General features: G+C 37.9%; 1 protein-coding gene across 3 annotated transcripts in view; it reads left to right on the forward strand.

The window, feature by feature from the left end:
- Positions 1 to 20,824, forward strand: part of ISA3 (isoamylase 3) — a 40,235-nt gene extending 19,411 nt beyond the window's left edge. For all 3 annotated transcript variants that reach the window (XM_086646276.1, XM_086646275.1, XM_086646277.1), the window contains 9 exons: positions 7,225 to 7,287; positions 8,928 to 9,017; positions 9,098 to 9,170; positions 17,332 to 17,411; positions 17,568 to 17,672; positions 17,753 to 17,851; positions 18,403 to 18,464; positions 19,235 to 19,346; positions 20,432 to 20,824. In XM_086646276.1, the coding sequence (XP_086502402.1) occupies positions 7,225 to 7,287; positions 8,928 to 9,017; positions 9,098 to 9,170; positions 17,332 to 17,411; positions 17,568 to 17,672; positions 17,753 to 17,851; positions 18,403 to 18,464; positions 19,235 to 19,346; positions 20,432 to 20,545 (798 nt within the window). In that variant the 3' untranslated portion in view covers positions 20,546 to 20,824. The remainder of the gene's footprint in view (positions 1 to 7,224; positions 7,288 to 8,927; positions 9,018 to 9,097; positions 9,171 to 17,331; positions 17,412 to 17,567; positions 17,673 to 17,752; positions 17,852 to 18,402; positions 18,465 to 19,234; positions 19,347 to 20,431) is intronic.
- The last annotated feature ends 5,953 nt before the right edge of the window (positions 20,825 to 26,777 follow it).

Below are 26,777 nucleotides of genomic sequence, written 5' to 3' on the forward strand. Positions count from 1 at the left end.
TCTTCCTTTATGTCGTTTATCTTCTCCTAAAACATTGTACTTTTAGGCGATTGTTACAATGTATGAAGTTTAAAACCTAGAGAAGTTATGCTCCTATTATGATTTTCTCCATGTAAACGCAAGCTGAATATTGGAAAATTGAAACTTGGTCGAAGACCAATTTCATGTTAATCTAGATTAAGGAGACATGTGAAGGAAGATTCGTTCAAGAGAATCCCTAGGAAAGAGGGACCAAAATCCTACACGCCAAAGGGGCATAAAGTCCTAGCCGGCGAATCCAGTGCTAGGAGTTATATCCCTCAACCACCACCGATCCTTGGGCCAATGCATGGCAAGAATGTTTCATCTTCCAATAAACCCACCTTCTCCTATAAATATCCCCAAGCTTCAAAGCAGTCGAACCAATACCCTTTCTCAAACCCTCATCCCAACCTTCTTTCTGCTTCCAACCCTAATATGGCGACAGCAGATATCCATAACATGGACTGGTCGAAAGCGGTGATCCTTGAGAGAGAATCTTCATCGGCACACTGGCAGTCGGTGGAATTGAAGGTGAAAGGAACAATCGGGTCGGATGATGTGGAGGTTCTACCGTTCAAAAGTGGTGCAGCATTGGTAAAGACGAAGCTCCCAACTGATGCGTTGAGAGCGATGGAGTTTTTGGTGGAGGAGAGTACGGGTAAGAAAATATATATCCGTAAATGGAACCCACATTGTAACTCGGTGATCATCACCCCATTGTTGATGGACGTCAAGATGTATGGAATTCCCTTCCATCTCTGGAATGATAGAATCTTTGCTAGTTTGGTGGAGGACTTGGGTGAGATCGTTGCAGTCAGCTATGAAACAACACATCTCCTGAATCTTCACTATGCATGTGTGTCCGTGGATGTTAAACCGAACAGGTCCATAACGGAAAGGAAGACCTTGTTGGTGGATGGTGAGAGTTACCAGATTTGGATCACGACGGAAGTGGTTGCTGAAAGGAGACAGGACGCGTCGGTAACCTTCCCGCCGTTAAACCAGAACACCCTACCGGAGAAGACAACGGATCTTGCCAAAGACGCGAACTTCAAGGCCCAAGTACACCATCCTATCACTGATCCGATGGAAGCAGACCTACCACAGGATAAGGTGATGGATACTAAAGCTGACAAAGGTAAGGCAGGCACGAGCCCCAAGAGAGATCCTAGGAAAGGAAAATCTAAAGTTGCAGGTCATAAGGACGTCAGCCCAGAGGAAGTTACCCGGAAGTTGCACTCTATGCCTGATATGAGGGGGATAGAAATCAGACCGGTGATGGTGGAAGCTCTGACTAAGATGGTCAACGACTCTAACAAATGGACTAAGTCAATTACGTACAAACGACTTAAGAAGAGTCATGTTTTGTCCAAGAAAAAACTCTGGTCTCTGGGCAGAATCCCAACGGTTAAGAAAACTATATCCAAGAACTACAGGCACCCCAAGGCAACTGGGCCGAAGCAGGTGGAAGAGCCCAATGATCCAATAGACCAGGACCTGGGAGGGGATCATATCCCTGCAGGCGCCGCTGAGGATGCTAGGATGGCCCAGTTTTTCAAAACGGGCAAGGAGTTAGGTTTTTCAGGATCAGATGACTACGAAAAGGTGATTCACATATTGGCAGCTGAGGGTGTGGAGCTACAACACAAAAAGAAGAAGAAGAAGGTTAACCAGGAGGAGGAAGTTCTCAATACAACACCTCTAGCCATAATCAAGCCAGGAGCAAGTCAGATGGATAAGACAAGTGGAAGCAAGGGTACCAGCTTAGGTGCGAGGGAGAAGGTTGGTATGGCTACTGCTATTCAAGAGGATGAGAAGGAGATGGGAGCTGGGAAGAAGACCAGTCCAAGCAAGATGAACAGGGAACTAAAGAACCTCACATGGGGTCTGTCGGATCCTCCTTCATCTCTGACTAGATCTCGCTCGGCACCAAGTATGGGGGATTTCAAGTTTAAATGTCTCTGAACCTTCTTAGTTGGAATATAAGGGGCTTGGGAAGCCCGGCTAAGAAGCTTGCTGTCAAGAAAGTAATTAAAGATTTCTCTGTGTCTATTTTGTGTATCCAAGAGACTAAAGTAGTAGATGTGTCTGAGTCTCTTGTTAGGTCTGTTTGGGGGAAGGGAGGCTGCGGATGGGATGCCATCCCAGCAGTAGGGGCTTCCGGTGGTATTTTGTGTATGTGGGATAATAGTATTTTGGTTGCTAAGGAAGTGTTTAAAACGTCTTTTAGCCTTTTTATCCATTTCAAGAACCTTTTGGATGATTTTGAATGGGTTTTCTCCGGAGTTTATGGTCCTTGCCAGAGAGATCTCAGAGCAGAATTTTGGAAGGAGTTTGACCTTATTTCGACCAAGTAGAAGATTCCATGGTGCGTGGGGGGGTGACTTTAATGTCATTAGATTCATCCATGAAAAGAAACGGGGGAGGAAAGTAACGACCAGTATGAGACAGTTTGGGGAGTGGATTGATCGCAATGGTTTAATGGACCTACCCAAACAAGGGATGGAGTTCTCATGGACTAATAATCAAAGAGATCCGGTGCTTAATGTTCTGGACAGATTCCTCATCAATGGAACCTGGGAAGACAAATATCCAAAGGTGGAGCAACTGATTCTACCTAGGCCTATATCAGATCACGCTCCCATCCTCTTGAGGACTGAGGTTATCCAATCCAACCCACCTCCATTTAGGATGGAGGAAAGATGGATGAGGGAGGCGGACTTCATGGATGTTGTAGCGTCTTGGTGGGTGGAAGGTCCTAATGGATCGTCCCCCAGCCACACGTTTTGGAAGAAACTTCAGTTCTTGAAAGGTAAACTTAAAGGATGGTCCAGGGAGAAATACAACAAGTTTCATAAGGCATTCTTACAATTGCAATCTGACATATGTGAGCTAGACAAGGAGGAGCAACAGTCCTTGACTGAACCAGAGATTGTGGAAAGGAAGAAAATGAAAAGAGAACTGGAGATATTGATGTCCCAGGAGGAGATTAGTCTGCGTCAAAAACCCAGAGCATTATGGCTCAAAGAGGGAGACAAAAACACAGCTTACTTTCACAAAATCATGAAATGCAGGGCAAGGCAAAACAGAATCAGCATCATTATTCAGGATAATGGCAACATCACAAAGAAGCAGTAGTCTATTTCAGTAGTCTATTTCAGTAAGCTTTACTGTGAGCCCACACTCTGGAGACCCGGAATCGAAGGTATGAACCTCCCTCATATTACGCCCAACGAGGCAGACGGGTTGGAAAAAGAATTATCAGAGGAAGAAGTGCGTAAGGCTATAGCCAATTTGGCCAAAGACAAGGCACCGGGCCCAGATGGGTTCCCTATTTCTTTCTATAGTAGATGCTGGGGTATCATCAAGGAAGACTTCATGGCAATGGTAGAGGCCTTCTCGAACTCAGCGGACCTTGATTGGAGACTTAATCAGACTTTTATTGTTCTGATCCCCAAGAAAAAACAGAGTTCCTCCTTCACGGACTTCAGACCTATCAGCCTGGTGGAAGGGGCTTACAAGATCATATCAAAGGTACTAGCCTCTAGGTTGGCCTCGGTAATGGACAAAGTGGTGTACCCGTTTCAAGGAGCCTTTATAGGCGGAAGACAAATCCTAGATGGTGTCGTGATAGCTAACGAGTTGGTTGACTCAAGAAGAAAAGAAGGCCGAAGAGGTATCATAATTAAGGCGGATTTAGAGAAAGCATATGATCGTATCAATTGGGACTTCCTTTACCAAATCATGAACCGTATGGGTTTCGGCTATAAATGGCGGCCTTGGATTTATATATGTATCTCGTCGGTTACCTTTTCGGTGCTGATCAATGGGCAGCCTTCCATAGTGTTCCAGAGCTCGCGAGGGATTAGACAAGGGGACCCTATATCCCCTCTCTTGTTCCTCTTGGTTGGCGAGGTTCTGAGTCAGTGTATGCAACAAGCGGAAGATAGAGACTGGATCTCAGGTTATCAAGTTGCAGCTTCTAGCAGAAAGATTAATCATCTTCAGTTCGCGGATGATACCTTGTTCTTCCTGGACGAAGACTTGGACCAGACAAAAAAACTTCGTGACATCTTGGTTTGGTATGAGTTATGCTCAGGGTTGAAAGTGAATCTTAAGAAGTCCTTTATTTATGAGGCTATTGAGGTAGAGGAAAGGAATAGGAATATTGAGGTGTTGAAGGGATTTGGGTGTCCTATAGGTACTCTTCCCACTTCATACCTGGGACTACCTCTTGGTCATAGATACAAGGCTAAGTCCCTTTGGGACCCGGTTATGGAGAGGGTGAGCAGCAAGCTGGCCTCTTGGAAAGGGCATGTTCTTTCTAAAGGTGGGAAGATAACTCTTTTAAAATCGGTGATTCAGGCGCTCCCTACATACTACCTATCTCTTTTCTCCATCCCCATGGGTGTGCTGAAGGAGATTGACTCTAAAATGTGTAACTTTTTGTGGAATGGAAAGTCAGAGTCCAAGAGGATCCATTGGGCAGCTTGGAGCAAAGTAAAGACAGCCCGGTCTAAGGGAGGATTGGGTATAAAGAATCTCAAGATAATGAACCAGGCTCTTCTAACCAAGTGGCTATGGAGGTTCGAGCAGGAAGATGGTAAGCTATGGAAGGAAGTCATTGGGGAGAAGTACGGATTTGAGTCGGATGATTGGGCTAAGAAGGTTAAAAACTCATCTTATGGGTGTGGGGTTTGGAAAGGCATTCAAAACAACCTGTTCGATTTCAGAAGAATCACCAAGTGGAAAGTGGGTAATGGTCATAAGATTATGTTTTGGGAGGATACTTGGTTAGGAAACTCGGCCCTAAAAGAACGATTCCCTAGCATATTCTCTGTCGCGGTGGAGAAGAAGGCGAAGGTGTGTAAGATGATCGATTTAGAGTCCGGAGTTTGGGTCATCAAAACTCGAAGAAGCCTAAACGATTGGGAGGTAACAGACTATGTGGGGCTTCTCGAGGCTCTCCGGGAGGTTAGGCTGAACAGTAACCAGGACACTAGAGTTTGGAGAAGGGAGGAGAAAAGAGAAGATGTCGGTTAAACAGTGCTATTCATCGATGGAAATAGGAGACCAAATCATACATCCAACACTAGTGAATATTCTCAAGAGGAAAGGGCATCCCTCCGAGAGTTGGATTCATGCTTTGGGCGACCTTTATCAATAGAGTCCCGACGGTGGACGCCCTCAGACGTAGGGGTTTTACGATCGTCAATCGTTGTATCATGTGCAAGGAAAGTGAGGAATCTAGTGACCACTTATTCATCCATTGTAAGGTGGCGCAAGGCCTTTGGACATATTTCCTTAAATCAGCCGGCATTTATTGGTGTTTACCATCGTCGGTCGCCAACTTGTTCGAACAATGGGAGAATACCCCTAAGCCACGAGGAAAGAAGGAGATTTGGGACTTAATCCCAACAGCTATAGTGTGGAGCATCTGGAAGGACCGCAATAACAAGATTTTCAAGGATGCGAATGAAAACTCGAACCTCGATGTGGAGGACATTAAGTCTGTTATCTTTGGTTGGGCTATAAACCTTACTTGTATTGGATCTGCTTCTTTCAATGATGTTGTTTTCAATTGGGAGGCGTGGATTGCCTAAGGCTCCCACCTCCCTCCCCCCTCTTGTATAGTTCCTTTTGTTTAATATTAATTCAAATTTTCAAAAAAAAAAAGATTAGGGAGACATGTGAATAGTTGATATGTTTTGGGCTCCATGTGCAAACCTGTGGTAAACATGCACATTATACAAAACCGTGGTAAAAATGCTGATAGAGATGAATGGCAGCAACTGTTTAAGGCATATGGGAGACGTCAAAAGAAGGATTGCCAGATCCAAATTCTGATTTATCGTGTCTTGCATGAATGGCCCACTTAGAACCTTGAATAATGCGGGCCTGATCCACATGTCTTTGTGGAGATTCTACTAGTTTCTAAGTATTAGGATGGTTAAGTGTCTTTAATGTCTTTTAGTGTCTCTTTAATGTCTTTAATGTCATCTAGTGTCTCTTTAATGTCTTTTATGTCCTAGGAGTTTAGAAGTTTAAAAGTCTATAAGTATGGGATATTAAGGGTCAGTTTTAGGCTATATATAAGGGTTGTATTCTGCTGTTTGAGGGGAGACAGAGAGTATTCCAGCAGCTAGTTAAGCTTTATGTGTTTGTGTGATGCAAATACCCCAAAGGTGTGATGCCTAAGGGCTCTAGGAGTGATTCCTAGTTTGTACTGGTGTGATACTAGTGCGTTATTTCTTATATCTATAATATAATCAAGCTATTTTCTTCCTTATTTCCAACTTCCCATTTCTGTCCTACATCAAATGCACATTGTGCGAACTCGTGCAAATGTTACCCTGTGGAAACATGTGCAAACCTCGCGTAGGCTAAAGCCTGGAAATAGTGATGGATCCATTTTGACAAGAAAACGTGTAAGTAAGCTTTCGTTGCAGTTGGATTGGAAATAGAAATATGTTGTAATTTCGGGAAATTTAATACCTTGGACTCATATAGATCAATGGAGCAAACTCGCTCTTTTTCATTTTCATGTCATTTAGCTTGAGCACAGCATCCTTTGATTAGAACTGTGATGCTCCCTTGCCCCAAAAGTAGGCATGAATACACCCTGCCCGACAACTCACAAGTGAGGATCAAATCCAGCAGAGTCTTCTCTGTAGTCGAGAGGCATGCCCATGCCTGCTTTTTGGGGAAAGGGCTTCATAATAACAATATTGAGACAAGCCATAGGGTTTCGACAACTGTTTCTCAAAGGAACTATTCTCGATAATGTAGTTTGCTGATTGAATATAACTATTAAATACAGATCTAGAAGCTTTGCATCATCAACGCTTATCTCAATTTAAAAGACACATAGTTCAAAATTAATGACATGAAAATAAAAATTATTGGAGCTTTCTTTGTTTGTTCTACGACACATTTGATATTCTCTTCCACACTTTTGATGCCCTACATAATCACTGCTTACCCAATTTTGACATCTTCATCTTTATGTTCTTTGGCTAAAAGTATACTGCTCGATTGATATGCTCTTTGGCTAAATATACTGTTCTTTGGTCAAAAGTACACTGTTCTTCGCTAAAAGATATCGAATAAGGTGGTCTGTTGATTGCACCGTGTCTTTGCCATTCCGTTTTCTTTACAATTTGCCAATATTTCTACTTATACGTGACTTCATTGAACCACCAGGGTGACATGGGAATGAAGGGCAGCTTTGCGACTCGTGTGTCCGGATCTGCTGATCTATACAGAGTAAGAGTTGTATAGTTTGTAATTGACACTTTTTTAATTTTTCTAAGCTGAAATGTCTTTTTGTTGTGATAACTATGAATTTTATACTTATGCGTTATGATTAAATAACATATTTGAGAAAGAAAACTGTATGCAGCCAAAATTAATTTCTAGATGGATCACCCAAAAAAATTCGTGGTAGTCATAATTTTCAGGGATGAAGAATATAACATTCCATGTTTTTCGATTATTTTATATAAAGGTTTAACAGAGAATTTTCAGAGATGTGGCCTGAGAGTTTTGGTTCCCAAGAAGTAAGATGGAGGCTTTCTTTATCAAGAATCCAAGTTTAAATTGGATCTCTGTTAAGTTTAGAAGGATATGAAAAATGAGAACTGCGATCAAGTGATGCAGTAAACAAGACTTCATCTTTTAATCTGTTTTCTTTAACTTGAGCCCACATGAAAACTCTTGTTCTTTTATCTGAATATAGAGGCTTCTCCCTAAAGGCCTAAACCTTGATCTACATCTCTTCGCTAAGCGACCTTTCTCCTTTTGGTTATTTGCAGTTAAAAGGTGCCTTACCGAACAAGTTTTGTTGTGGGAAAATGAATGTTTCTGTTTTTCCTCCACTCTGAGTCCCAAAAATTTTAGTAGTAGTCATAAAAAAAATTTGAAGGGTTTTGTTACGGCCTATAATCGTAGCAAATGAGTTTTATCTAGGACAAATAGTCTGCAACCAATAGTACCGTTGCAAATGGCTTTAGTTACAAACTTTCCGCTATGGTGTAGTTCATAACTAAAAAATAAGTTTTTTGGTTATGGCTTCGGTCGTAGCAAAACGTCATATAATCATATAATATATGCCCTATCCATTTCATTAAATTTATGAAAATAACTACATTGCATAATGCATATGCATAAATATAGAGATGAAATTTGTAGAGGCTGTTTGCAACTTGGTCCATTTCAACCAAAGGACAATAGTTTTCCTAAAGACATTAATCAAGAAGCTCCGTCTTAGTTTAATGATCATAAAGAGTGGTTAGAATACCTTCGTTATATTGCTGAAAAAGGTAATCTTGGTCGTGCTACCTTTGCTAACGGAAGTTGGAATGGTTAAAGAAAAGCTGACAGAATGATGATTTCTCAAATTTTGATGGGATTGGACCTCTTGCAAGAACGTTGGTGGACTAAGAGATATAAATGATATCACTTAGTTTATTTGCTTATTAACTTTAGCATTAACTTTGCTGGTTGCAATTGCCTCCGTTGAAAGAGTTTTTTAGCTATGAAGTTAGTCAAGATATGCTTAAAAAACAAAATGAGTTGAATGATAGTTTAGTAGTCTTTATTGAAAAAGAATTTTTTAGTGAAATTGACAATGACTTGATTATGTGAATATATCTGTGTTTACAAAAAATAATTATTTTAGTATATGATTTCGCACCCCCTATGTCCAAATCCTAAATCCGTCCCTGCCTCCACTAACTTTATAACTTTAATTTCATTTTTACCTTCGTTCCTTCCATATCATACACTATCTGTTCTACTTTCTCCATGCACGATATTATTGTCACGTTGTTATCAGAGATCTGAATCGTATCCTTCATTGCTACCTCATCCCATTGACATGATTCTCTGTTTTGTAATTTACACAGGTAAACAAGCGGAAACCTTACCACAGTGTCAATTTCATCATAGCACATGACGGTTTTACTCTATACGATCTTGTCTCTTACAATTTCAAGGTAGTATTGCAGTTTGTGGTCGCGTTCAGTAAATTCCTTTGCTATTAAAGATTAAACTTTTTCTTTTCTTGGATTTGTAGCACAACAATGCGAATGGAGAAGGTGGCAATGATGGATGCAATGATAATTTTAGTTGGAATTGTGGCTATGAAGGTAACTTATATATTTTCTAGTTCTTTATCTTCTTTCTTGTTTGCTAGTCCATGTATATCGGATGAAAAGGGACTAAGCAGTGTAAGATGAAATATGACGAAGCAAAATTTTCTCCAGTTTAGCACTAACGTAGAAAAGGAGTTCGGGGATAGAATCTTGTTGAGATTCATAATTTTTCTTCTCTTTTGGTTGATGATCTTAGAGGATTATGATTTTGGAATTAGGGTTTCTAGTTGAATCTACATTGTATGGTCGTGAAGTAGCTCTAGCACTTTATATGTTTCCAAGGGTTTTGGTCCCCGTGAGAATATCAAGCTTGCAATCAGAGAAAGAAGAGCAATGGAGAATAATATTGGAATAAAAATGTACTTAATTGACCTTAAAGATTGAATATGTAGAGTTACATATGTACATGAAAGGAAATACAAGAGACAAGAATAAGAACACTAGAATTTGGGATGTGTAACAGTCACATAAAGAAGTTCATCAATAAGACGTCGGGAAAATGTCAGGTTGTATAAAGGGGAACCATCAGTTTGCAACATTTTTAAACATTGTTCATAAGAGAAATACTTCGTTTGGCTCCGAGTAGCCTAAAATCCCGAAAAAATGTCCTTGGGAGATCTAGAGACCTCAAGGTCAAGAAAATATTAGAGATGTCCGAGATTCTATAAAGATAATCGTTTTTCGAGACGCCGTCGAAGAATGAATGGCAGTGCCATAATTGCCCGTGATGACAAGTGGCAGATATTGTTGGACCGTTTAAAAAGTGAAAAAGAGAATGGTCGGAATTAGACTAAGTGAAACCTTCAACCTGATGAAAATGTGGCAAACCATTGTTGAGAAGTCTGCTCAAAGCCTCAAACAATATAAAGTCTTATTCAGCCAAGAAACTCAATTGTTAGAACAAGAGGAATTGTCAGATGCACCTTTTCCTCTAAGTCACCTGGGAGCAAAACATTATTAACATGTAACCGATGGAAATTCCAACCCTTAATGGAAGTAAGGGATATAAGGAGTCACCCTTTAACTAACATAGAGATAGGGGCAAAAGTGATGTCGATTGTTGCGGAAGCGTTAAACTAATGGAATCCACCATTAAAACTATGATAAAATAACTAAAGAAACTGACAAAATAATGAAAAACTTGATTAATAATAAACTCAAGTGGGTGTGGGGTGTGGAAGGGGATAGCAGCTAGAGAGAAGCATTTTCTCAGCCTTACCAAGTGGGTCTTGGGACATTGGAAGAACATTAGCTTTTGGGAGGATGTATGGTGCTCCCAAATTCCGCTCAAGGAGAGATACCCAGCTATCTATTACATTTTGGCTTCCCAGCAGGACTCGGTCCATAGTCATTTTAACAGCTCTCTAGGCTCCTGGGAGATTCGTACAAGGAGGAGCTTGAACGATTGGGGGATACCTATTTTTACAGACTTACTAAGGGCTTTGGAGCAAAGTGTGCCTGTTGAAGATAAGGAGGATGTCAGGGTGTGGATTAAGGATGGAGATGAGAAGCTCTCAGTTGGAAATTGTTACACTAGACTTCACCCCATCTCAGACCAGCTTCCAGTTTCGTTTGACTACAGCTCCCTATGGTGGATAACCTCAAGAGGAGAGGTTGGTATATGCCTAACAGGTGTGGGAGGTGCAGAGTGGAGGAAGAATCGGTGACCCACTTGTTTATACACTGCTCGTAGCCAGATAAGCTTTGGAAGTTCTTTATTGGGTCAGTTGGGGTCAGCTGGTGTCTCCCTGGGTCTCTAGTTCAGCTCTTAGCTCAGTGGAAGAAGGTCCCTCTGAAGAAATCAAAGCAAAGCCTTTGGACCCTTGTTCCTTTTGCTATCTGCTGGTGCATATGGAAAGCTAGAAACGATGGAATTTTCAAAGACTCCCCTTCTGCCTTCAAGGTGGGGGAGGAGGATGTGTTGGGGGTTTTATTTCATTGGAGTAGACCTTTGGGTTGGGCTAGGGCTTTCTCTTACTTAGATTTTGTGTCGAATTGGGGGGACATTTTAAGTATGTTACAGTGCAAGGTCCCCTGCTTCGTCTTGTATAGTTCTTTGTTTTCTTTTTCCCTTATATTAATTCAAAGTTTTCAAAAAAAATAAACTCAACAGATAATATTCCAAGATTTAAAATAAAGATAGACTAAATTCCCTTTTATAGGGTTTAGATATTTTTAGATATACATGAACCAAGGAATTAAACTTCGGTTTTTGTGGAAATTTCAGTCGGTTCAAAAGTGGAAACGTTTCGGTCTGTGTGGAAATTTCACAAATCTGCGGGAATCCTTATTAACGTTTGTTTAGTATGAAATGTTAATAATGTAGGGGCATAATGCGCAATAAATAGTTTAGTTAGGGGCCTAAATTGTAAATTTCACCCCTAATAACTCAAACACAGTTAACTTGGGGGCTAACCTGTAATAAAAAGTTAGTTTAGGGGGTAAACTGCATTATATTTTAACCATTCTGTTAGTTTGGGGGTTAATTCAGTTAAGAAATTGTTGAGGAATCAAGTAGAAAAAATAATTTAAAGAAATAAAAATTAGTTTTAGTAGGTTCTAAAGTGCCCCTCAAGTATTACAGGCACCCCCGAAAGGGCAATGGGAAGGGGTGCCAATAATCTTTTGGGGGTGCTGCTTTTAAATATGCTTTTAAATCAGAAACCCTACTTGCCTCATCCCGACCTCTTTTCTTCTTCTTCTTCTTCAGTCGTAACTCCCTTTCTCTCTCTAGGGTTTCAAGTTGATCTTGAAATTTCTCAATATTTTGTGTAACCTTCTTAGGGTTTCTATAGTGAAGATGAAAATTAGTGAAATCAACAAGAAATTTGGAAGAAATAAACCAGGAAATTTTGAAGATTAAGGTATTTATTTATATTTTTTACCTTATTCATGTTTGCAGTTTAGGTTAGTTTTGGATTTCAGCCGAAATTTAAGAAATTTCAGCCGAAATCTTGCAAGAAATCTATGTAAGTACCATTTCGTATCGGTTGTTGCTAAACCCGAAATATTTCGTCAATTTCGGTCGACATATTTCGACATTTTATTCCTTGACTTGAACTAGGAAATAAATAACTTTTAAACTCTTCTTGGTTACTATTAACCGAAATAGAATTCTAAAATAAGGAAACTTGCTAAAACTTAGACTATAGAAACTTGCTAAATAACCTCACTTGGGGTTGGCCGTGTATGGCCGGAGTGGCCGACCCCTGTAATGGGCCTTAAAACTTCTTTAAGCGCCCAAAACCCTCTTGTTTCGGCCCTTTGTACTATCTTTTGCCTAAACTTCTTTTAGGCCTTTCGGACATATCTATGGGTCTTACCTATGCATATATTTTTAATCCCTCTAGTCATATCTTCAGATTAAGTTGACACTTTTGTCGTTGTAAGATTCAGACGAAGTTAGGTGGGAATCGCTTCGCGATTTGACGATCGTAGTTGGTTTCTAGCTAAACACTACAACTCCTGAATCATCCGGACTTGATGATCTTCTTCATCAATTGTCCTATATGAAAAATTGCTCGCACTGCATCTTTGGTCGAAGGACATCTCCTTCAAGAATAGGGATCACTAACCTGTTGCTTACACCCGTAACAAAGAGTTAGAGAACCCATACCATGCTTTAATGATGTTGTCTTATCAAACACAAATCACTCTCCTTCGCATATGTTATCTTCTATTGGTATTTCCTCTAAATACTTCAACATCACAACTTTTATTTTATCTTCTTTGTACCTCTTCCACATCATATTCTCAACCGCTTTCTGTCTTTTTTTCGTTCTGGGGTTTGTTTGATGTTTAGCAAGAACCTCTCCTTCAACAATATCGATCAAGGTGGTTGAAAGAATTTTGGATAATAATTTTCGCGATTCAATTCTGGCTTTAACGTAAGATAAATATTAATGCGTAGGAAGAAAAACATACCTGAAAAAAACTTTTCAATTGAGCCCAATCATCTATGGATTCTTTTCCATCAACGAGTCTCCATTGCATTTCGTTAAATTTTTCATAGACTCTCTTAGACAAGTGTTGTTCAACGAGAAAAACCTTATCTTCGGCATGAACATCTTGATTTCTGAAAAAATCCTCTGTGTTTAATCCAGAAATCTATGTAACGTTAATTGTCGAAGAGTGGAACTTTAGAAACTCAATTAATTTTTCCTTCTTCTCGATCAACATAAAATTGACGTGCATCTCGAATAGGATCCTAGCATAAACGTGAATTTTTTTTCCGACACTCAAGAAGAGAAGTATCCAGAAATTTTATTTCATCTATTCCCAGATTCTTCAAGCTCTGAATACCAGCTGATGTAGATTGTTGCGGAAGCGGTAAAGTAATGGAATCTACCAATAAAACTATAATAAAGTAACTAAATAAACTGATAAAACAACGATAAGTTTGGTTAATAATAAACTCAATTAATAGTATTCCAAGATCTAAAATAAAGATAAACTCAACTCCCTTTTATAGGGTTTACATATTTCTAGATATACTTGAACTACGAAATACATAACTTCTAAACTCTTCTTAGTTACTATTAAAGTAAATAGAATTCTAAAAGAAGGAAACTTCCTAAAACTTAGACTCTATAAAAACTTGCTGAATAAACTCACTTGGGCTTGGCCGTGTATGGCCGAGTGGCCTGTTAGGTGGATGGTCAAAAGTGTCATGATAGTCGATGCTTACTTATCAGGTATAACCCTATGGGACGAGCCACATCTTTTGATGCAATGTTACCTAGTACGCAGATCGTTCTGGTTCGTGGAGTCGAAATTTTGAAGATTGGTGTTAACTTTCAAAAACCTTAGATTTTCTTCTCATTTCTTCTTCACTTTATGATCGATTTCTTCCAGATTTCATTTGATTTCATTATTTCTTTTCCATTTCACTATTTTCTTCTTTACAATTGGAACCCCAAGAAGTTCTGATGAAACTTGAGGAGATTTGAAACTAATTTGAAATCTTAGAGAGAGAAAGAGAAGTAGTCGAGAAGACGAAGAACGACACAGTAAAACCTAAAGTCTATTTTGGTCGTGGGTGAGACGATTTTTACTATATTATGGTACATCATTCTTGATGTTTTCTTTTGTTTTCAGCTTTTAAGCCTATATAATATTTTTGTTTTGTAAATTACCCTTGCTAGGCTGCTATAGCTTTCAATGTTCAAATTGTTCGATTTACATCCCCGATATAACTATGTAACTGCATATACCTCCTCAAACTAACCAATCTTGTTCAATTCAAAACTAACCAATCTTGCTAAAAGGTTGTTAACTTTTTTCGTATCTGCCCCTTGTATCATCTCTTTATAGCTACTAATTGTAAAATTGTTATCTTTTGGTGTTATTGTGAAGAAGTATTTCCACAAAATATTTGTCAAATTTCCACACTGACTGAAATATTTCTATTTTCGGGCCGATCGATATTCCCATTGAAACCGAAGTTCCATTCCTTGGGTATGCTAGGGGTATGCCTCTTTGGTACGCCAGTTTTTGTTGCAGTACGTTTTGACTAGGTTTCAAACCAAAATATACTCTCTAGTCTCTATGATGCATCCATAATAAATACAGCAACATTCAGACATTCTGTTCTCCATAAAACTTAAAATGTAATTAACTAAATAGGAAAATCTTATAGTGTTAACTACTCAACCAGTTGAGCTTACTAATTTTTACAAAGAAATCGGGTTAATTAAGAATGACAGTTTTGGTACGCCAAATTTGGAGTAGTGGAACGTGAACCCACCCCAAAAGGGTGCAGTACGTGAGGGGGATAGAGTATCTGGTAACACTGTTTTGACGTTCAATAGACCTAGTAAATCCGTACTTAATTTTGTAAACTGGTTAGTAACCAATGGATATCTTGACAGGAAGCGGAGAAGTCAGAGTCCAAGTATTATTGGACTCGAGAATCAAAATCTCCTTAGCCATGACCTCACGCCAGGCGGGAGAAGTGGAAGCAGTCATATAAGATGTTGGTTCTTCAGTGGTGAGGACAGAAGTGAGAAAAGCCCTGGGAGAGAGGCTAAAATTGTCGTAGGCAATGTAATCGACAAACGAGTTAGGTGTTCGAGAATTGGAAAACTCCAAAGTGGAAAGAATATAATCAGCCAAATGAGAGGGTCGGCTGAATGATCCCCGTGGGCGAGCATGAAACTAAAAACAAAAATTCATTTCAATGGACCCAATCGGTATTTTTTAGATAGGGGGTCCGATAAACTAGATATAAACTAAATACTTGTCCACCACAAATAAAATAATTGAATTGAATGCTCTACTTGATTAAAATTGAGTTTTGATTCAAGGGAATGAAATTGTGAAACTGAAATAACTCACTCAAAACACTTTTTAAAGGATTACGTGGTATGATTGGGTCCAATAAGCCCTTATCAGATATGGATGGAACAACAACCGGATCAGAGGGGATGGAACAACAACCGGATCAGATGAGTCTCTAGGCGGCGTAGTACTAAAGTCGGATGGAGAAGTGGTGGAAGCGTCATAATGTGTCTTGTCCGAACACTCAGAGGGGATGATGAAATCCTCTGAAGGAGTTTAGACCGAGAATCCACCGTAGGTGGAACAAAATCAGATTTAACCGGTAAAGGTTGTCGAAGATGGTTTGGAAGCATCCTGGTGAACTTGATGTGCAGCAGGAGCGGGATAATCGATGTTGTCATCCAAAATGTAGAGATTGAATCAAGACTTCAAGAGAGAGAAAATAAGAAAACTTATCCCAGAAAAACCGTTTATTACGAGAATTACAAGTTGTTTTTTGTCTCGATGTCATATATACCCCTTCTTGCTAAAAGGTAACCGACGAAATGCCTAGTTCGCACATCTGTTGAATTTGTTTTTGTTATGGAGAATATGGACATTATGTGCGAAACGAAGACAACCAAAAACCAGGAGATGAGTATAGTCTGGGGGTGATTCATACAAAATCTCATGGGGAGACTTGTAGGAAAGAAGTTCAGTAGGCAATTTATTGATGAGATAAATAGCTGTTCTGAGGCGTGCGAACAGGGTGGAGGACTCATAAGGGTTTCTAAGAGGAAGCTTGGGGACAGTCAGAAGATACAATTCTGGGACAACATTTGGACCGTAGTCTTAGGGAAAGGTACCCAGCATTCACTTCTTATCCAGCTCTAAAGATGACTCTGTCAGCCAACTCTTTAACATTAATCAAGGGTGTCGGGATCTGAAACGTAGAAAGAAACTGAACGATTGGGGGATCCCGATTTTCATAGACTTGATGGATGCGATAGAGGCTGCACATGCAACGGTAATGAAGATGCAAGAGTCCGGAAAGAAGGGAACGAAATGATTTCACAGTCAAAAACCTATATCACAGAACTAACCACGACGAATCATACAACATCTTCTTTGTGAGCAAGTTTCACTATTTGGGAAGCTGGCCTTCAGACACTCCCAACAGTGGATGGGGGTTCTACTTGGTTAATAGGTAAATAGTGTGTGAAGAGGCGGGAGAATCGACACCACCTATTCATCCATTGCAGAATTGCGTCAGAAATGTGAAACTATTTTGTTAATGCTCTTCGAAATTGATCAATCAAGCCATCAAAGAATGGGTGTTCTTGAGAAAATCGAAGCAAGGAAAGGAATTTCGGAACTTAGCCATCATTTGGTGCATATGGAAAGACAGAAATAACAAGATTTTCAAGGAAACAACATTTATAGTCAAGTAGTAGAAGAGGATGTCAAAGGAATTCTGTTGCACTGGAGCAGAAACCTACACGGGCAAAAACAAAACATTTTATGATTTTGTTCATAATTGGGAGGCCTTAATGTCGTAACGTGTTTGTAATCAGACCCTTCTGTACAGTTTTCCCTTTAATATATCGATCTTTCAAGAAAAGAAGAATATTAGGACACCATTATATTCCTGTGGATATAGGGATTCATTTGGATGTTGGGTGAAGTATCTTCCTTTTCTTTTCTATGCTAGCTCTATTAGATCACTGTAATCAAGATTAGATACTTTGACAGACATGCAGCTAGCTTACATATTTCTGATTTGTAAAGCGGTACTGTGGTTATTATATAACTTCTTTCCATGAGTTTTCCTTTGCTTGTTTGCAGAAAGATTACATATTTCTGATTTTTAAAGTTAATGATCTGTTTTTCTAAACAGGAGAAACTACTGATGAAAATATTAACATGCTACGCTCTCGACAAATGAAAAACTTCCATTTAGCTTTGATGATCTCACAGGTAGTTTTTTGATCTATCTTCACCGGTAGTATTTCAACCATCTACTGTCTCGTTTTTGCAACTTGATCAAGGGCATGTTGCTAGTAATGAATAATCACATTTCGTGCCAACTTCATCTTAGCATATACTTGATTTGCATATAAATCATTCATACAGGGAACGCCGATGATGCTAATGGGAGATGAATATGGCCATACGCGGCATGGAAATAACAATAGTTATGGACATGATAATGAGATGAATAACTTCCAGTGGAAACAGGTATCATTACAGGTCTTCCTCCAATTAACCAATTCTTCGTTTGGGTTTTTCTAAAATATATGATCTTTGTGTGTGCACAGCTGAATGCCAAGAAAAATAGTCTCTTTAGGTTCTTCTCAGAGACAATAAAGTTCCGCCAGAAACATTCCGTACTAGGACAGGACAAATTTCTTGAAAAGGTAAATATCATTCAGCTCCGAAGTTTCAATGGTTTATAGCTCACTATCAAGAAAATAAGAAACTTCTTACTGGATTCAGGATTGGTAATATGTTACAAATATGTTGATATATGGTAATTATTGAACCTGACTTCGGGTTGTAAGAAAGATTGAAGTCAGAGCTTTACAATTAGATTCCGCATTTGAGATCAAGTCATGAAAGTAATGAATAACGTGTATGCTCGTGTCGGGGCGACGAGTGTTACTCTTTCTATCAGTTAAATATTACAAAAATTCATCGCTATTACCTCCAGTGTAATTCAAGTAAACCAGTTGTGGTACCATTTAAATACAAAGGTTGAATTTTTGCACCTAAAACGAACATCATTAATGAAAGATAGGACTTATTTATTGCACTGTATGTCCACATATTTCATGTCCTTCGAGACCAACTCGGAAATATTTTGTCATGTCATTGAAATTTGAAAATATGGATATTTACTGCCGTGATTATGCTCACTATGTGGACAATGCATGTGTTTTCTGAAATAGGTGTGTTTTAATTCGTGCAGGATGATGTTACTTGGCATGAAGACAACTGGGACAACCATGAGAGCAAGTTCCTTGCTTTTACGTAAGAAAAACATCACTTCATTTTCTTTATGTGAAGATCATCTTTCTCAAGTTTAAGCATTTTAGAGACCTTTAGCCCCTAAAAAGATGTATTTAAGTCGAAAGTTTGCTTTGTTTGTCTCGTTTTGGTTTAGATACTAACAATGTCATCTTTCATCCACTGAGATTGGTCGTCCAAAAATGTTTAACCCATCACAGAGTTAGTTTCATAATTGTGTTCAATATCATAGTAGATATTAAAGTTTATAATTAGAATCATATGTATATGCTTAAATCCATCTATGATTCAAAACCTTTGTGGAATCGATGTTACGTGGTACATGGATCGCTGCGGTACATAGTACGCGGTACTTTACCACATGAGTATCGCGTACGCTAGGGGTTTACGTCTTCACTATGCTATTTCATGTTGCATTACGTTTTGGACTATTTCCCAGACTATTACATACCCTCCATGATGCATATATAATAGATATACATAGTTTTAGACACTCTACCTCCATAAAATATAAAGTCTTAACTCACTAAATTAGAAAGTCTTGTAGTTAACTACTCATCTAGTTGTGCTTTTGTTTACAAAGAAGTTCGGGTAATTAAGATAGGATTCTTGTACGCCAAATTTAGGGTATTCAATTGCAAACTCATCCGGAGAGTATAGTATTTGATAACATTGAGTGGAACACTAGGGTTGTTGTCTCACATTTGCTTTTCGTTAGAAAACAATTGCTTTATTGGATCCGAAGACTTGATGCTAACTCATTCATTTTACAGGATCCATGATAACCATGATGGGGCAGATATCTACTTGGCATTCAATGCACATGATTATTTTGTTAAAGCTCTAATACCCTCATCTCCACCCAAAAGGCAATGGTTCAGAGTGGTATGCATTCTTCTTCTTCTAATCATTACCTTTTCTGATAAATATACACAATGATACTATAAATACTAAAATGCCATTGATTGTATAGCTATACGAATTTAGAACCTCCTACTTGTTTTCAAGTAGCTATATGACATGGTGGGACATATGAGAATCTGTATACGACACCTGCATGAAGTGTCAAATACAACCACCTAAGAAATGACACCTAAATGAGGTACGAGAAATATTAATATGGTAAGAAAATCAAGAGGTACAGGAAACCAGTACTATCTAGATTTGTACCACATACCAGAGCGATATGCGTACCAGGTACCATTGGTTCATAAAGGGGCAGTTTTGGTATGGGCCGCTGTTTTGTACTTCTGGTATTGGGAATTTTTTTTAGAACTTGGACCAAGTTCCTAGTCTTGCTGGAGCCCATCTTTCTACAGATTGGTTGTGCCCGCTTGCTGTTTCTTTTGGTTACTCGGACCGAGTCTGTCTTGTTTTTGCCATGGGCCTCTGGACCCAAAGTGATCATGCTCATTAATTGGAAAGGGCCTCTGGACCCACAGTTGTCATGCTCATTACTACAAAGGGCTTCTGAACCCGTTGGGACTAAGCACATGTTTTTTAATATGACCTTTGAATTTGTTGTGATTATGTCGACGTAGAGGAATCTTACTCCAAAGAGGAAACTACTATTATCATAGATCTGTTTATATTGTTTATCTAGTTTACTAATCTTTTTAGTATCCATCTTTTATACGTTTGAATATTCTATATGATACAAAGATTATAAATATGAAGTAAGATGAATTACATCATATCTAAAAACCATTGATAATCAAATTCCTTTTCAAGGTTATTAAGTGATATTTTGTTACCATCGTTTTTTACTTTTGGATCAACTATTGCTACATTAACACAGGACATTAATAATCTAATGGACCTACAAGATTTGAGCTCAAAAAAAGATGTATACAAATCCCACATTAATACCAACTGGGGTGATCAATATCCTTATATGACATGGCAAAAGACATCAAGGAAAGTTTCTGTTATATAGTTTCTCTTTTAATATGGGTGGAAACTTTCTGCAGGTTGATACTAATCTGGAGGCTCCTGATGATTTCATATGCGAAGGCATTCCGATCACTGGAGGTACCTATAATGTCGCTCCATACTCTTCAATTCTTCTTGAAGCCAAACCATGAGCACTTACCGTTATGAGGTATCCCAAAATTTTCAGTTTAAGATATACCTCTAGGGCTTGTAAAATTAAAGTAGATGTGATGTAGAATTCTTCAGATACGGTATCGGCTCTAAAACCTTTTCTAGTAACAGTTATTGTGCTCCAAATTCGCCAAACCTACAAACTAGACCGAATGGAAGACCCTTAGTCCATATATGAATAACTGTATCTTCTCTTTGTAGTTATTCCTGTAACACTGCTTATTAATGTTTAGTAATAAATTGATGAATAATGAGACCAACACTGTTTCGGATGCATAATTATGAACATGTGTTGGTAATAATGGATTCATTAGGGTTTTAGTTTTTGGGCGAGCTCTACCATCTCCAATTTGAGAGGCGGCTTTATTAACGAATGCACCACTAAGGTGGTATTTGGTAGCTCTAGGGAGAAATATTGGACAACATTTTACATTTCCACTTACCGTCCTAGTGGTACCAAGTCCCAGACAATACAAATATAGAGTGCTTCTTTGTGAATATCATCATTTATTTTGGTATCATATACCATGGGTGCACGGTGTCATGATTCGATTTCTTTCTTCGTAGCCTATGGAAGAAGACAAGAACATCACATCTACTTAGGGATGCAATATAACAAATAGAGCTGGTTAGTGACCACGAATAGTGTCATAATGTTGACACTGAAAAAGTGATGGACCAGACACCTCTAATAGATCATCAAAATATGTATAGAAACGAAGCATCTTGGTGGGAGTAGGTAGTCTTAATTTCGTCGGAAATGGGCCAAGTTGACAGTGGATTTGGGACCACTATTTTTGTTTTCGACACCAGATCCCGGTTGCCAGGGTAACTGAATCTGCTTAATCACAATGTCCAAAAGAATAATAAGAAAATAAGCACACCACTATACAAGGTTGGATTAAATACAAAGAAAAAACTATACAAGGTTGGGTTCCACGAGAAGTCATTATTTTTCTTTTTCCATTCGAAGTTTTCTTTATGGAGGAAGTTGTTATACTATTGTTATTTTATGTTATTATTATTTGTTACGTCCTATTGTCGTCGTAGGTCCCTTTTGACTAACATTGCTGAGATAAAAGACATCACTTATGTGGTAAAGTGTTTTCGAATGTTAAAACGGATGTAAATATACATCGGTGGTTACGGTCACGATGTTTGGCTTCACGCGGGTCAAGAATAAATGTAGACGTGCATACTCCAGTATGTACAGTTTATCACATTTTGGCACAATGTGTATAGATGAGATCCGAAATCTGCGATTTCATGCGAAATTTGTACATGATTTCAGATGACAGGTACTCGCGTGACACCAGATAGTGTGGGAATGAGTATATTGGAGCATGCACGCATGTGGATCCTCGACCCACGTGAAACCAGACGACGCGAGACAACATGGTATATGTGCTTCCGATGAATGTTGGGAACACTGTATCCGCATAACTGAGATGTGATCTACCCAACACAGAGATCTATCGTGTGGTGCGTTGGAGACTTAGTTAGTGTAATATTGGTGTGGTCAGTTTGATTGGATTGATTTCAGATTGTTCTTGACAGAAGCAAACAAATCGAGTTGACCTGTGCTAATTTGGAAGAATCGACCGGTTAGGCTCATTTTCGCTGATTCGACCAATTTTCTCACACCACTGTACAAAATGGCACAGGAACATTTTACACACTGAAATTGTTATTCGCATAAAAATACAAACACATTTTTACCTTCACCTTGTCTGGCAACTTCATTGGAATTCTTCATTTTGCTAGAAAATAATTTTCTCCATCGTCTTGTCCTTTTTCCCTCGCTTTTTTCTTTCTGTTCTTTGTATTCCTCTTGCTTCCTTCCTATGGTTGTTAGTGGTGCTCGAAAGGCCGGACCGAGCTCCGGTCTGTGCCTAGCTAATCTAGGTTGGAATAGTCTCGAGTCGGACCTCAATCCGGGTTGGCTAAACAATGCCCAGCCCGAGACCAGCAACTGAACTAGGTTTGGTTGGGCTGGGCTGGGTCAGGTCGACCCGCAGGTCACTGTTACGGGCCGGACTGGTTTTTTACCACAAAATATAAAGTTTATTATTATTATTATTATTATTATTATTTTCTATTCGTTTAACCTATCTTAATTGGTATGTATATTAGTTTTATTTTCTTAAATATGGTTTTACAACTTTTAGTCTATCAAATCAATTGGTTGCTTTTTTTTCAAATTAAGTGGTGTTACTTATTACTTTGTCACTAATAAGACATTTAGTGTAAATTTTTTTAGTTTCTTTACTCCTTAGTCAAGTTTCTTTTTATGTTATTCTAATTTATTAAAAGTATAAATGGAAAACAAAATTGTAGAAATGAACTTATTCTTTATTAGATTGAAATGAAATTAGAAACTACATGAAAAAGGCTGATAATTGGATCACTGTAGATTAAGCACATCCCAACTGGGTTGGCATCCATTTAAACTATCAATCATTACAAATTATTTTTCCATTAAGAAATTTTTTTAAAGAAAATACAACATTGGTAAACTAAGTAACTAATCATCTTCGCAAAAAAAAAAATGTTACTAATCATCTTCGACAATTACTTGATCTTCTTCCACTTGTAAAGTTCAAATTCTTTTTGAAGCTCCTCCAAGTTCCTCTAGTTTCAAAAGCATCCAAATCCTTGCACGCATACAAGTGCTTCAAAGATATTGGAATTTAACCTACTTCTTTTATCACTTAAAACCCATGAACATGCACTAAAAGCTGACTTCGATGCAAAGGTTGATGCGGGGAAGGAAGTAAATCAGGCACCTTTATAAGCGAAGTTGGGTAATAAATTTCATTGGTTGTCCGTCACTGTAGAACATTGAAGTTTTCATTATATAAAGTTTTGATATTGCCTAAAGCACCTTGTAAATAATTAGTAAACTCAAAATATCCTAAATTATTTGAATTACCTTGAGTTTATTTTTGTTTATAAGTGACTACTAATTGTCTCCATGGACTAGTGGAGTTACTAGATGAAGCAACATTTTCATCATCTTGAACAATTTGAGCACCATATTTTTCTTAATAACAATCATATAAATCTTTAAATAAATTCAATACATATTGATAATATTATGATTGGACATAGTTTGTGGGTCGTCATAAACATTATACTATATTAGAGAGGCGTTTTTTACCTTTATTCTAGGATCCACGCATGAAACTAAAATGAATTTTAGGATCTCCAGTCTACTAATTATGTTATTTGATAATTTCTACGCTTGACAAAAACTTGAGTCATATTATAATTGGGCATAGTTTGTAGGTCGTCATCTTGAACAATTTGAGCACCGTACTTTCTTCATAACAATCACATAAATCAGTTCAACAAAAAAAAAAATCGTATAAATCTTTAAATAAATACAATACATATTGATAATATTATAATTGGGCATAGTTTGTAGGTCGTCATAAATATTATACTATATTAGAGAGGTGTTTCTTACCTTTAATCTAGGATCGACGCATGAAACTAAAATGAATAATTTAGGATCTCCAGTCTATTAATTATATTATTTGATAATTTTTACACTTAAGAAAAACTTGAATCATATCATAAAGTGAAAATAATACTAGATTCTAGTAGGATAATAAATTGGTATAAAATATCGTTAGAAAATCTATAAATGAATCACAATTTTGAAAATCATACAATTTTATTAATAAATAATTTAGAAAGTTGGAATACTTTAAATATAAGCAACAAATAAAGTAAAAAATGAATGGTCAGCGGTCAAATTGAAGAAGATTGATGGGTAAAAAAAAAAGAAGTAATTTAATAAAAAGAAGATTGATGGGTAAAAAAAAAAGTTGAGGAAGGAACTTGAACCTTGGTCACGCGCATGGACTAACATGCCCCGGTCGAGCAGCTGCTGCCTCATTAGTGCCAAGCTTATCTAATTTTATACTTAGTTTCCGAAATCCAGACCCGGCCAGAGCCTGGCCTGGTCTCTTAATGGTCCGTCCGTACTTAAGACAGTGAATAATTTTAGTTTTCTGGTTCAAGTAGAAAACTAGTTTAGTGTGTTGTTGTGATTACCAGAATTAGCAACAAAAACAAAGTCTGCTCTTAAGCAAGTTGGTCAAATCACGCCAGAAAACCAGAGAAGTTTTCAGGATTTGACTTTTAGCGTTTGCAACAGAAGATGCTGTTTTATTTGACTACTTTAGGGTTAGTCAAGTACCTATCTGAACCAAAGGCAACTCTTGAAAGGGATGGAGATGTTCAGCATGTCTCTGCCATTTAAACATGAAAGCACTCAGATTTTTTATGCAACAATTACATCCTTAAATCACTGGAAAATGGTTTATACAATGTCTATTATGGTATAGACATGACTAAGGAACTCTGGGAAACCTTGGCTAATAGATATAAAACTAAAACAACGGGAGTTAAGAAATTACAGTGGGTAGATTTCTGAATTTTAAAATGACTGATATTAAACTAGTAATGGGTCAAGTCGAGGAATTTCAACTTCTTCTACAAGAATTGAAATATGAGAATATCGTAGCAAACGAATCATTCGATGTGAGGGTTATGATTGAAAAATTACCTCCATCTTGGAAGGATTTTAAAACCAAGAGAATGTCTCTTGAAGAAATCATCCTCAATAAGAATTGAAGAGGATAGTCGCAATGCAGATAAGAAGATAGAAAAGAATAATTCATCTTCTGCAAAAGTCAACATAGTTGAGGGTGCACCAAACCCCAAACAAAAAAGAAAGAGAATGAGAAAACGTAAGGCATCTAAGAAAAATAATAACTGATTTGATGGTACTTGTCACAACTGTGGAAAAAAAGGGTCATTTTGCTAGAGATTAAAAATGACAAATTCAACAAGAACAAGAAGGCCAAAAATCAGGCCTCTCTTGTGGAAGATGAAGAACTCCAGAACATGTGTGCTATGGTTACTGGAATGGAGGAAGAAATGGAAGAAGTAACAGAAAACCTTCAGAGACTTAATATATGTGAAGTAGTTTCTGAAGTTAACTTGGTGGAAATCTATGAGATCGGTTGGTTGATACAGGAGCCACTACACATATTTGTGAAGACAAAAACTTGTTCTCTACATTACCAAAGTCCTAGAAGGAGAAACCCTCTTAATGGGAAATGCTATTACTACCCAAGTTGCTGGGAAAGGAAAGGTGGTCCTGAAATTCACATTAAGAAAAGAAGTTACCCTCAACGATGTATTTCTCGCACCAGATATTCGTAAAAATTTGGTACTTGGTTCTCTACTCTCAAAAAATGGGTTCAAGCTAGTTTTTTAGTCTATAATTTTGTATAAAGCAAGAGTGGTATGTATGCGTGTAAGGGTTATCTATAAGGGGGTTATTTAAGATGAATGTAATAATTGTATCTCCAAAATTATTAATAAAGATAATGTTGTCGATTCTTTTAGTATTTGGCATAAAAGACTTAGCCATGTAAATAACCATTCATTAAAGAAGGTAATGAATATGGATTTAATCCCAAGACTCGAAATTGACACTAAATAAAAGTGTCAAACATGTGTTGAGTCTAAATGACAAAGACTTCAGTTCATTCTATAAAAGAAATACAGAAGCACTAGATTTAATACATAGTGACATATGTGATTTAAAATTGGTTCAAACAAGAGGTGGATAGAAATACTTTATCAATTTCATTGATGATTCTACTCGTTACTGTTATGTTTACTTACTTAGAAGTAAAAATGAAGCAGTAGAGAAGTTTGAACTTTATTAAAATGACGTAGAAAAACAAGTTAACGAAAAGATAAAAGCACTAATGATTGATAGAGGAGGAGAATACGAATCTTCGTATAAAGAATTATGTGCCAAAAGTGGCATTATTCATCAAACGACAACTCCATACACACCTCAACAAAATGGTGTAGGCGAGCGTAAACATAGAACTCTAAAAAAGATGATGAATGCTTTATTACTAAATTCTGGTTTACCACAGAACTTGTGGGCGAGGCTATACTAACAGCAAACCATCTATTAAATAGATCGCCCCATAGAAAAACAGGAAAAATTCCATATGAACTATGGAAAGAAAGGAAACCTTCATTAAAATTCACAAAAGTGTGGGGATGCCTTGCAAAGGTATTAGTCCCTCTTCCTAAAAGAGTCAAGATAGGACCGAAGACAATAGATTGTATATATATATATATAGGTACTGCTATGAATAGTGAGTGGTGCTTTTA

Source organism: Eschscholzia californica, unplaced genomic scaffold (assembly GCF_041429995.1).
Source record: "Eschscholzia californica isolate CP2 unplaced genomic scaffold, dmEscCali1.0.p SCAF_6, whole genome shotgun sequence".
NCBI classification, from domain to species: Eukaryota; Viridiplantae; Streptophyta; class Magnoliopsida; order Ranunculales; family Papaveraceae; genus Eschscholzia; species Eschscholzia californica.